The 13444-nt window shown below is 38.5% G+C and overlaps 1 protein-coding gene across 21 annotated transcripts in view; it reads right to left on the bottom strand.

Annotated features, from left to right (window-relative positions):
- The window catches only part of WWP1 (WW domain containing E3 ubiquitin protein ligase 1), a 138949-nt gene that overhangs the window by 22702 nt on the left and 102803 nt on the right, over window positions 1-13444 (bottom strand). For 7 of the 21 annotated variants that reach the window (XR_015140453.1, XR_015140457.1, XM_086335829.1 and 4 more), the window contains 5 exons: window positions 11912-12000; window positions 7449-7608; window positions 1386-1519; window positions 1156-1296; window positions 322-442 (listed from right to left, as the gene is read on the bottom strand). Coding sequence is in view for 14 of the 21 variants with exons in the window: in XM_086335829.1 (XP_086191955.1) it covers window positions 322-442; window positions 1156-1296; window positions 1386-1519; window positions 7449-7608; window positions 11912-12000 (645 nt within the window). In the remaining 7 variants the exon portion in view is untranslated. Of the gene's footprint in view, window positions 1-321; window positions 443-1155; window positions 1297-1360; window positions 1520-7448; window positions 7609-9874; window positions 9935-11911; window positions 12001-13444 lie in introns of all 21 variants that reach the window. The other 14 variants (XR_015140454.1, XM_086335825.1, XM_086335827.1 and 11 more) reach the window with 5 other exon arrangements.

The raw sequence follows: 13444 nt of genomic DNA, 5'->3' as shown, positions 1-13444 counted from the left end.
AGGCAGTCACAATAAGACAAATATTGTATGATTTCCCCTACTTGAGTTCCCCCAACTATTAATAAGTTTGCACTCTTCAGGAGCCCTAAGAGTTGGCACTGACTGATGATTTTGCGCTATGACAGCATCACATTTGGGAGAACTTAAGACCCTTACTCAGTGCTGGAGGTTTACACCCCCTAAACATTTCGATGAATCAGAGAGCGGATTGAAGATGGTGCCATATGTTTTTAAAGCTTGTGGACATTCTATTATAGAAGCATAACAACAGACCCTCCTCCCATTAACTTTCCCTATAATAGCATAATAAAAGATCCTAACCTCCAATTCTTTTTCATCAAAGTACTGCAGCCACTGAAGGGGAACAACCTCATTAAAGCCATCAAGGAAAGCTTTGGTCTGTTCTTGTACTCCTCGAGAAAAACGCCACTCAGTCATTAAACTGAAAATAAAGATGGTATTTAAAAAGATGGTACTTTCTATGTAAGGTAAAAGGGTTTAAAACACAGAGTACTTCTTAACCATCATTAAAAGAGAAAGTGAAGAAAATCAGTAAGTTTTATGGATTGTAGAATTCAAGTGAGCACAGTTTCAAATCAGAAGTTGCGGTGAGCACTATTAAAAGAATAAGTTAAAAAGGGAAAGTGAAATGGAATAGGAATGAGTATTACAGTGCTTGTCAGGTGTGGCTCCAGACTTGGTTTTGCTACTATCTAAAGGGCCTCCATCTCCTCATCTAGAAATGAAGAAGTGCATGGGCTTTGGAAAGCCCTTCTTTAGCACCAATGTTCTCTGATTTTTGATCCAGACAAGGCAGGATGCAATACAGTAAGTGGCAGTGGGAAAGTGGAGGTCATCATATACACTTTTTTCCAAGAATGTTAGTACTGTTGGGAAGAACTTAAATAAATGTATGTCAGAGGCAAGGGAAGTGAGTTTTCTTAAAATTATATTTGAATTTTTGAGTGCTTTTGCAACATGTTTATAAATTAAGAGGAATATTGAGTAGAAAAAAATAATTAAAAAGGATCACTGAAAGAGGGAATGAATGTGAAACATGTCCCCAGAGGAGCAAACAAGGCATAAAGACAAGGGTATAGAAAGACAGTTTTAAGACGCTCTGGCAGTTGTAGAACGTAGGGACAGTCACCTTACCCAATATATTCATCTTTGTTCTCCTCTGTCACTAGGATATTGGAACCTCCCAACTTCAGGTCATGTGACGTAACCTTCCCCAAAATCTCCATGTCAACAGAAAAGTACATTTCTAAGCCACATTCCTCAATGTTGTTGTCTCTGGGTGATAGAGAGATACAACCACTAATTAACAAAATATGTAAAACTGGTTTCAAGAAAATACCTTATTGAAAGATAAATCTTCAAACCTTATCCAGATAAGGGAATTATAAAACTCAGTATCGATCGATTCCAAATCCTTAATAGTCAGTTTTTTACTTAGCATACGCTTGTAGAAGGGTAACGAGAAACCAGTATCAATAAACTTCCCATGAAAGAGTGCCTGCCAAGAAAAACAAAAAATTAAAAAAATTTACAAAGTAGCAATTTTCCTATTCAGGGCACAATGATAACAGAGGCATCATAAGCCTTTACAGGCAAAAAAGTACTTAATAATTAATCAGCATAAATCATGAAAACTAAAAGATTGAAATCATGAAAACTAAAAAATAAAATATTCTATAAGATGCTAAGCATGAAAAACAAATTTAGAGTGAAAACAGTATCTCTTTAACTGAGGTCAAACACTTAGCTATATGATATCCTGTCAATAACTTTAAAAGAGGATGATAGTGGAGCCTTATCAAACTCCCACTTTTAAATACGTTTCATGAATTACATTAACCCCACTGGACACAGAAAAGAAGGCATTTTGGGGGTCCCTGTGCACCTGGGAAGACCCCTCCCCAACTCCTTTCTTATCCCACAGTTGCCTGAGAGAGCTCTAGGACTAACCTGTATTGCCTTCACAATAGCCAATGCAGAGAGCCCCAGAGCTGCAGTACCTTGACTCTCACCACCACCCGCCTGTCTACTTTGAAATCTGAGTCCGTGTCTCACGTCTTACCTAACTTTCAAAACCACCCTACTATGTTTTGTCCTCTTCAAGCTCATGGTCCATCATTAGCAAAATCCCCCCACATTCTCAATTCATCCTTTCGCATCTTGTTCTAACAAAAATCTGGCATTTTTCTGAGGACCCTGTTTCCTTTCAAATCCTAGGAACAGGATTAGGAATAGGCTGTCTCTCTCCTATCCCCATGTCACCAAGTCTGGGAGTGGGTGTCTGTTGCTTCTCATCACTGATTTCACCTCCTTCACCTGCCCCAGCGTGCAAGACCATGCCAGCCCTCTACGTTCATGGCTCACTACCCCCTACTTCCTCACTGCAGTCATCCTTAGATCTTCCGGTTTCCCCCCTTTACTCATTCAGTCCCATGCTTTTTTAACACAACCGTCATCATTTTTAAGATTTCATGATCAGCACTGATGATTCTTTTACTACTGGCACGTTTTAATCCTTTCTGTGATCTTAGTCTTTAACTTAGTTAAATGTTCTCAACACCATACCCTCGACACTGTTATTAGCAATTCCTTCATAAACTGAATTCCAAAGAGCTCCTGACATTCCAGCTCACCACCTTCAGCAGTAAACACCAGCAAGTTTTGACCCTACTGGGATCTAAAAAACTCCAGCGAACTTGTTAGCCTGTCACTGTCGCTCAGCCCCCTTATGAAGTTATTTCTCCCCTTACACAGTTTTTCTTGAAAATTTTGGCCCCACCACATGGTATGTGGGATCTTAGTTCCCCCAACCAGGGATGGCACCCACACGCTCTGCAGTGGAAAGCTCAGGAGTCTTAGTTCCTCGGCCACCAGGGAAGTCCTCCCCTTACTCAGTTTAGATTCCATCGTCAGTCACTAAAGTTACTCCCTTGGACCTTCAGAGCACAGTCACCTTAACCGCTTGGCCACCTGTCCCGTGTACCTTCAAACCTTGTCTCCTCACTCTGCACTAACGAGAGTGCTCTCCATCTCACCGAGGAAATAGCCACCATGAGAGAACTTCTGTGCTTCCCCAACACCTGCTCACTAGTATTAGGTTGGTGCAAAAAGAACTGCAGTTTTTGCAATGTTGAAATTTGCCATTTGATGGCAGAATACATTCTAAATAAATGTAGTTGTATTATACATCCTTTTAATGCACATTTCTTGCTTTATAGTGTTCTTTTTTGCTAATAACTATTACTTGCTGTTTACTATATACTTTAGACTATAGAAATGATGCTAGACAAAAAGCAAATTGAGTGATTTGTTTTTTTTAAATTCGAGTTCAAAATGGGTCGTAAAGCAACGTAGACAACTCACAACAACAATGCAATTTGGCCCAGGAACTTCTAACAAACGCACAGCGCAGTGGTTGTTCAAGAAGTTTTACAAAGGAGACAACAGCCTTGAAGTTGAGAAATGTAGTGGCTGGCCATCAGAAGTTGACAATGACCAGCTGAGAAGATCATCAAAGACAATCCTCTTACTATATGAGAAGCTGCCGAAGAACTCAAAGCTCATCATTCTATACTCGTTTGGCATTTGAAGCAAATCAGAAAGGTGAAAAAGCTCAATAAGTGGATGTCTCATAAGCTGACCGAAAATTTAAAACATCTTCAGTTTGAAGTGTCTTCTCTTATTCTGTGCAACAACAGTGAACCATTTCTCAACCACATGGTGATGTGTGAAGAAAAGTGGATTTTATATGACAACTGGTGACAACCAGCTCGGTGGTTGGACTGAGAAGAAGCTCCAAAGCACTTCCCACAGCCAAACTTGCACCAAAAAGAGGTACTGGTCACTATTTGGTGGTTTGCTGCCAGTCGGATGTACTACGGCTTTCGGAATCCCTGCAAAACCATTACAGTTGAGACATTTGCTGAACAAATCGATGAGATACACTGAAAACTGCAATGCCTGCAGCCAACACTGGTCAACAGAAAAGGGCCCAATTCTTCTCCATGACAGTGTCTGATGATATCTGACTGCACGTTGCACAACCAATGCTTCAAAAGTTGAATGAATTGGGCCATGGAGTTTTGCCTCATCCACCATATTCACCTGACCTCTCACCAACAGACCACCACTTCTTCAAGCATCTCGACAGCTTTTTGCAGGGAGAACAGTTCCACAACCAGCAGGAGGCAGAAGATGCTTTCCAAGAGTTCGTGGAATTCCGAAGCACGGATTTTTATGCCACAGGAATAAGCGAACTTATTTCTCATTGGCAAAAATGCACTGATTGTAATGGTTTCTATTCTGATTAATAAAGATGTGTTTAAGTCTAGTTATAATGAATTAAAATTCACTGTCTGAAACTGTAATTACATTTGCACAAACCTAACAGTATCTGAATCTATGTATTCCTACTGTGGAGAAGCTATGACTTCTCTGTGCACTGGACAGAGTGTCCTTGTTTTCCTATTCAAGGTTACTGCTCCCATATCCCCTATCTCTCTGACCTCATCAAATTCCTTCTTCTCTTACTGATCATCGGCAGCATATAAATGTTTTATTCTCCTCCCATTCTTGGTTCCATACATACTTCATGGTACTGCCCAATTTCTTTTTAATCCTTTAGAGCAAGTTTAAGAGATTTTGTGTGTGTGTGCTTAGTTGCTCAGTCGTGTCTGACTCTTTGCAACCCCACGGACTGTGGCCCTCCAGGCTCCTCTGTCCATAGGATTCTCCAGGCAAGAATACTAGAGTGGGTTCCCATGCCCTCCTCGAGGGGATCTTCCCAACCCAGGGCTCCCACCCTGAAGGTGGCTTCTTTATCAGTTGAGCCACCAGGGAGGCTCCTTTAAGAGATTCATCAGTTCAGTTGCTCAGTCATGTCTGACTCTTTGCAACCCCATGAACCACAGCACACTAGGCCTCCCTATACATCACCAACTCTTGGAGTTTACCCAAACTCATGTCCATCGAGTCGGTGATGCCATCCAACCATCTCACCCTCTGTCATTCCTTTTTCCTCTTTCCCTCAATCTTTCCCAGCATTAGGGTCATTTCAAATGAGTCAGCTCTTCCCATCAGGTGACCAAAGTGTTGGAGTTTCAGCTTCAACATCAGTCCTTCCAATGAACACCCAGGACTGATATCCTTTAGGAGGGACTGGTTGGATCTTGCAGTCCAAGGGACTCTCAAGAGTCTTCTCCAACACCACAGTTCAAAAGCATCAATTCTTCAGTGCTCAGCTTTCTTTATAATCCAACTCTCACATCCATACACGACCACAGGAAAAACCATAGCCTTGACTAGACGGACCTTTGTTGACAAAGTAATGTCTCTGCTTTTTAATATGCTGTCTAGGTTGGTCATAACTTTCCTTCCAAGGAGTAAGCATCTTTTAATTTCATGGCTGCAATCACCATTCACAGTGATTTTAGAATCCAGAAAAATAAAATCAGCCACTGTTTCCACTGTTTCCCGATCTATTTGCCATGAAGTGATGGGACCAGATGCCATGATCTTCGTTTTCTGAATGTTGAGCTTTAAGCCAACTTTTTCACTCTCCTCTTTCACTTTCATCAAGAGGCTCTTTAGTTTCTTCTTCACTTTCTGCCATAAGGGTGGTGTCATCTGCATATCTGAGGTTATTGATATTTCTCCTGGAAATCTTGATTCCAGCTTGTGCTTTCTCCAGCCCAGCATTTCTCATGATGTACTCTGCATATAAATAAATAAGCAGGGTGGCAATATACAGCCTTCACGTACATCTTTTCCTATTTAAGAGATTAGTTTATATTTATTGTCCCCATTTCTCCTTCCATTCTCTCTTGAGGCTCCTCCCATCCACCTTCCCTCTCCACTGCACATGAATATCATTCACCTGGCCAAATCAAACATTTACTTCTTGAACCTCATCTTGATCAGCCAGCAGCATTCGACACAGCTGATCACTTCTTATTTCTTGAAACACACTTTCTTCTTCCTTGGTCTTCTGGAAACCATGTGTATTTATTTTCCTATCTCCTCCGCTGCCAAGGCTCTTTTGCCAGTTCCTTCTTATCTCCCCAACTTATAAGTGTCCTTAAACAACTTCTCTGTCTACACTGATTCTTTAAATGGTTATATCGTCTTACTGAGATATCCCCTCATTGCCAGACTTGTATATCCAACTATCTATTCAACATCCCCATTCGAAAGTCAGCAGGAATCTTAAACCAAATCCCAATTCTGGAGTCCCTCCCCCACAAATTTCCTCTTTGTCACAAACCTGCCATCCTGGGAAATGGCAGCTGCAACCAGATGCACAGACCTTACAGTTTGGTGCAACACCTGACTCACACATCTTGCATCTAAATGGACAGAAGACCTGATTGCCTCTATGTACAGATACATCCAGAACCCACACAGCACGCCTCACCACCTCCACGGCTATAGCTCTTGAGTCTGAGCTTGAGGACTCAGGTGCCATCTTTCAGCTGAGCTGTTGCGAGTGGTCTTCCTGCTTTTCCTCTTGCCTTTCTTTGCCCTCAATTAGTCTCTTTCTACAAGGCAGCAAACTGAGCTTAATCAAATCCATGGTCATATTATGTTCCTTAGATCACACCACTCCTAGCTCAAAACCCTTAGCTGAATTTCTGAATGATCCCACAAACTGCCTCCATCTCATCTCCTACCACGTTCCCTCTATGCGCCAGCTATGACATTTTCATTCAGAAACGTACTTCCACCCAAGATCTTTTTTTTCAGGTTGTTCCCTGTGCCTCAAATGTTGTTCTCCAAAATATTTGCATGATTCAATCCCTTGCTTTCTTATTTCTGTTCAAGTGTTGCCCATCAGACAGGCCTCCTCTACTCATATTAAATAACAGAGCAACACTTCCTTTCCCTCAGTATATATTTATTGTTGTCTCCCTCTAACAATATTTATATCCCTAAGAACAAGGACTGTGTCTTATCATGGTTTCATCCCGTTCATACTATGATACCATAGCAGGCAATGAATATTTGCTGAATGAATGGATAGATAATAAAGTGCAAATACATATATATACACAAACACTTCTCAAGAAGTTTATAGTCCCACAAGAGCTTCTGCAAAGCTATGAAAATTCCAAAAATATCAATCAAGTTCAATGATTATACGTACAACTCGGATTTTCCCCTTATTGAAAAGTGGTCATACTACAATTAGGCTTAAATGAAAGGACTTCTAAAGACCAACTGGCTGTATCAATAATCCTTATATTCACAATCTTGATTTCACACAGGAACTTATTTTGATACTCTCTAGGCAAACTTCCTTGGTAACCAAATTTGTGAACACATATAACCAAGGATGATATGTATCACTTAAAAAAAAAATCTTCTCTAAAATACTTTTGGAATAAGCAAAATTCAAATAAATAAATAGGTAATGGAAAGTCAAGACTCACCATAGCAATAAAGCGACCAATGAAACAAAAGTATGAAAGATGGTCTGGATTAATAGTTGATGCTGGATTTATCTGTAGACAGTAGTTGTTCTTGCCAGCATACTCAAATAAGCAATACATGGGGTTCAAAACTTCATGTGAAAGCAAGAAAAACCATTCTCTAGAAGAAGATAAGTCAATATTATTTTTAGCAACCATATATAAATTTAAAAACAGACCTTAAATAAATTCATACATAACATCACATCTCTACTCAGCAGCCTTTAACAACTCTACTGTCCAATTCCTAAGCCGCCCATTCTAAATTACCTGCTAGTTCCCACTGCCAAACTATAAACTAGGTATTTCTCACATATTGTGTGCTTCTTCCTAGGCCATATGTTTGTGTATGAACCCTGAACTTCCACTCAGCCTATGAGGATCCCACTTTCAAGTTCAGCTGATATCTATTTCAGCAATTTTTGGAAGCATTTTTCAGTGTATTTCAGTGTCTCAGTCACTTAATACTCTGTGGTAACAATCCCACAATATTATTCATTTTTCTGCACGTGACTGGCCCACATGACCACTATATCCACCAGACTGTAAGCAATTCAAAAACAAAAGCCATGTCTCTATTTTTTGTACCTTTAACTCTTATAGGCACTTGACAACCTATACACACTAGATTTATAAGGAAGATTTATTTTATTTATTTATGGCTGTGCTAGGTCTTCGTTGCTACATGCGGGCCTTCTCCAACTGTGGTGACGGGGCTACTCTTGATTGTGGTGCTCGGGCTTCTCACTGGAAGAGCTTCTCTTATTGCAGAACAGGGTTCTAGGGCACGCGGGTGTCAGGAGCTGTGCTCTGGGTGCTAGAGCACAGGCTCAATAGCTGTGGCACACGGGTTAGCTGTCTTGCAGCACGTGGGATCTTCCCAGACCAGGGATGGAAGCCATGTCCCCTGCACTGGCAGGTGGATTCTTTACCACTGAGCTACCAGGGAAGCCCTGAACAATAGGCTTCAGTGAATATTTGCTGGTGATACTGAGGAAACACAGCATGGCCGCTATGGAACAGTTTTAACTGTTTTTTTCAGGCAATGGATTAAAAATGGAACTAAAATTTTAAAAGGTGAAATCTTTAAATGGGATAGGCATTATCTAACCTATTACCATGTAATTTGTCTCATTTTAAAAAGTCCAATACAGAAAACCTGACTAGGTAAAAGATTAATAATTTGTATTATAAAATAAACTCAATATGCAAAGACTGTCTTCCATAGCAATTTCTTCTAATACAGGGTTCCAAACTCAAATACCTAAAGATATTAGTGAGTACAAGGGGCTTCCTTCTCTGCATGGGCTCACAGTCTTCTACTCAGTCACAAACCCCTATTCCTCATTGTATCCCAGATAAAAGTTACCACTGGTCTAGGAAGAATTACTTCTAGGCATCTATCATAGTCCTTAGACAACTTGGCTATGGTGGGCAGGAAGTGAAAAAGAATGTATGATACCCAACAGGGAAAGCAGCTACTCTGATTCAGCAATTGATGCCACGTGAGAAGGTGTGGCAATTGTTTTTAAAAAGAGGCCGAAAATCTTGATTCATAAGAGTAATCTAGTGATTTCTTTAATGTTGTCAAATAATATAAAAAAATTAAAATCACAATGGGGGCCATCAATATGCAAGCTAGGTCTGGCCTGGCAGCCTGTTCAGAAATGCTTTTTTGAAACTTTAAAAATATAATCTTGGAAACTTAATGAAGGGTAGAGAAGGGAGTCTAAATCAACTGAGAAATGTTAAAACCAATTTATAAAACGAAATTCAGTCCCAAAATAGTAGCTGAATCAAGTTGACTTCCCACTATGGTGAGGCTGAAGTAACACATGTCCCCCGGAAGAGAACTGAACAGATCTAGTGGGATGCCGTCTATGGGGTCACACAGAGTCGGACACAAGTGAAGTGACTTAGCAGCATCAGTGAGAATGTGTTTAGACAAAAAAACTAGAAATAAAACTCCCAGATGTTGCAGATGACTTTCAGCAATCAGCGCAGAGAAAACTGGGTACACTGAAAAAAAGAATGACCACAGCATGGCATCTAACCTATATACTCTAACAGTAAGAAAAAAGAAGGAAAAATTCTAAGTAACAAGAGGTAGAAGAGTTCCTGTTAACATATTCTTCCATATACTCTCAAATAAAGAGTTACAAGAGGTTGAAAAAAATTAATAGACAACGAATGAGTAAGCAGAGCCTAGAGAGGAAAACAGTAAAACCACCAACGATGAAAAGTCACATTAGAAGCAGCAAAACACAGGGCAGTACTGCAAACAGAGATGCGCAGACAAAATCAGAACAGAATGAAAAGCACAAAGATGAAAGTGACCTGAGAAGAGATGACAGACATGTACGACTGAGAGAGCAGAGTCCACATACCCATGACTGATGTTCCCGAAGAAAAATGGAACAAATGGAACAGAAAAAATATTCAAAGACCTAATAGAAGAAAATGTCCCTTAAATTAAGGAAGATCTTAATAAGCTCCAAAAAAAGATATAAAACAATCAACACTGAAATTAATGAACTTCAAAGAAAAGACCTGTATGGGAACCCAGAGGAAAAAAGCTCCCTACAAGGGGCTGGCCTCCTATTTGACAGCGTTTACATTCAATTAGAAGACAGTGACGCAGTGTCTACTGAGCACTGGAGAAACAAGTATTGTGTGAGAAATTTATATCTAGTGAAGTTCTTGTTTAAATACAAAAGCAGCAGAAAACATATTCTCAAACACGTAAAACTAGAGGGATATATCACCCTTGTGAACTGATTAAACCAAAACCAATACATGAATTAAAATAAATAATTTGGGAATAAGAAAAACATGGTGTGCAGTAACTGATTATGTACATTAGATACATTAAAACCAACAAACTATAGAACAAAACCCAAACAGTTGAGGTAAAAAATGGTTAAGAATGTGAATATTATAAAGTCATACACTGTAAAAACAATACCATATTTCATTTCTAAGATGTGCCTTTTTAATGTCTGAACATTTTTGAAATTGAGACAAATCACAATAGATGTGATATGAATATCCACGGTGACAGGCAGTTTTCTCTTCCAAAAAAACTTAGATGAGAAAATATACTAACACAACCAGCTCTGATAACTCCGCCAGTTCTAGTTGTCTACCTGTTTTTAAGTCAGCTGTACTAAAATTGTGATTATGTAATTTTGAACACCCATGAAGTATGAGTTCAAAAAGAGAGCTGTTTCTAAGAAAAGAAAATTTAATTCTTTGTAAATATTTAATGAAAATGCTTTGACTAAAAAATAAACTGCTGTCAAATTAGGTCTGAGCAAAGTAATTGAAAAAAAAATTAAAAAGGATCTCCCGTTCTTATTGCTTCATAAGTGTCTGTTAAAAAAATATTTAGTAAATGTGGAAAACTATTTAGTCAAAAGGACTCAGACTGGATTAAAAACACAAACATCAAACCAACATAAATTGTTATAATAGCAAAAAATAAGAAACAACCTTATTCATGCTGATTCATCAACTATACTATGTCCAAACAAGGGAAGATTATGCAACCATGAGTATAAGGTCTATATCTGATATGGAAAGATATCCATGATATACAAAATAACAAAATCAAGCTGCTACATTTTGCAAATTGTATGATCAATTCTGTTTTAAAAAAATCAGCAAATATGTATGATATCACACATATATTCAAATTTATATACAGTTGACCCTTGAACAACATGCTTTTGAACTCTGCAAGTCCCCTTATATGTGGATTTTTTTTTCAATAAATATAGTACCTGTATTTTCATTTTACAAATATCTTAAAATCAATTAAGTGCAGCAAAAGTCAATTAGAGATCACAGTGTGTGGAAATGAAAGAACTAGGGATTTGAATCCAGATTTTATCCAAACTGCTTTAGCTTCTTGTCCTTTGGTAAATCAATCATCAAACCCTTTGTTTTATGTTGTTTTTAATGGAAGTAAAGTTGATTTACAATATTGTGTTAGTTTTAAGGCATAAAGTGTTTCAGTTAAATTTTTCAGATTATATTCCATTATAGGTTTGTATATGATATTGAATATAATTCCGTGCTATACAGTAAATCCTTGTAGCTTATCTATTTTATGTATAGTAGCTTGTATTGATTAATTCCATACTCTTTTGTTTTTGAAACAGAAGTAGCAGTATACAGATTTTTGACAACATAGGGGTCAGCACCCCAACCCCTATGTTTTCAAGGGTCAAATGAATATACAGAGAAAATGCATGGGATAAACAACAACATAATAATAATGGTTACTGCTAGATTTATGTGAATATTTCAATTTTTGTTTTTAAAAATAATTCTAGATTGCTACTGAAAAAATGTTATCTTTTCAAGAATATATCTACAGTGGAGATACACTTATTTCAAAGCAGATATGTCTTTTATTTTACCTTGCTAGGCCACCATAATCAAGTCCTTCTTCTCCTCTAAATATTACATATAATCTCCTCCTCAAGTCATAGGGTTTTAATGCCATAATCTAATTAAAAACAAAAACATGGATGCTTAAACATTCATATGCAATACAAGTTTCCTCCAAAAACAGTTTTATTTAAATTTCATCTGTGTTTTCAAAATTACACATTTCGTTATCTTATACAACAATGCTTTTAATTCAAAGAGATCAACTGGTTTATTCCACAAACTAGCAAAGATGCATCTTACTCTACTAAGCTTTCTCTGATTAACTTTCACAAATCTCTTTCCCCTCTTCTGGTGTTAAATGGTAGTTCTACTTTGGGTTAGTAGCAAGAGAGGAACAGCTTGAAACAGGATGTTTTTCAGGTTAGAAAATATTCCCTTCTCTGTCACTCTCCGAATTTTACCGAAATATTATAAAAGGTGACTAGCAAATTTTTTTCATGAGCAACTTAATGAGAAGTAGAATCTACTGCTTACACCACACATTCCATTTCTCAGTAGGAAAGGAACTCAGCTATTGTGAATAATTAATTATAAGATGATGAATTTTAGCATAAAAAGTTTTATCTTAAAACTATATCTACACTAGATTTTTTATAAGCCTTAAAGGCTCACACTAAGGTTACTAGTAAATAAGCTTTACTTCCAGATAAAGCGAATTACATTCCAAAGCCAAGACTGGCCTGGGTGAGGCGACAGCTCACTAGCTGGCCTCCACTTTACAGCGAGTCATGGGCTCACAGGGCACGATTCTCCGCAAGCCAGAGGACAAAGCCAAGTAAAATCTACCATGAATTCAGATGTGTATGTATTAAAAAAAAGTTTACACAGAGCTTGGAACAAGATAAGAATTTATTAAATCAAATAGAGTTGCTGATGATAGCTATATTAAGTAACTTGTCCAAACTGTAGCAAGTGACTAAACTGAAGCTAGGATTTGAACATCACTGACTTATGAACTGTTATTCCATTTTGGCTTCTATACATAAAAGTCCCTGGGTACCTGAACACACAGAGAATTTTAATTCATCACTGTAATACTTCGGGAGAGGACTGAGAAGAAAAATTCTCAACCTCATCAGAAAAAAAGAACTGGCAATATTTTGGTTTTTCATCTTTATTCTACAGATAATTCAGCAAAGGTATTACATTCATTTGTTCATGCCACCAACTGTTTATTAATACCTGCTATGTGCAAAGCACTGCTTCTGGGTACTGTGCAAAGCAGCAGTAAACAAAATAGCTGGGCTCTCCTGGAGTTTCATTCTGGTAAGGGCGGTAAACTGTGTCAGGTGTTGGCGGTGGTTTAGTCGCTCAGTTGTGTCAACTCTGTGACTCCGTGCACTGTGGTACGCCAGGCGCCATGGGGTTCTCCAGGCAAGACTACTGGAGTGGGCTGCCAGTCCTTCTCCACAGGTGGGGAGAAGTGTTACAAACAGGAATGAAGCACCATGACTGGCTACAATGGGACTGTGAGGGAGGTGAGCAGAGAACTGCCATCT

The sequence above is a fragment of the Bos grunniens genome, chromosome 14 (genome assembly GCF_055505025.1).
Source record: "Bos grunniens cultivar Pamir isolate PY7600 chromosome 14, Bosgru_T2T1.0, whole genome shotgun sequence".
In the NCBI taxonomy this organism is placed as follows: Eukaryota; Metazoa; Chordata; class Mammalia; order Artiodactyla; family Bovidae; genus Bos; species Bos grunniens.
This window is presented reverse-complemented; position numbering and strand designations above follow the sequence as displayed.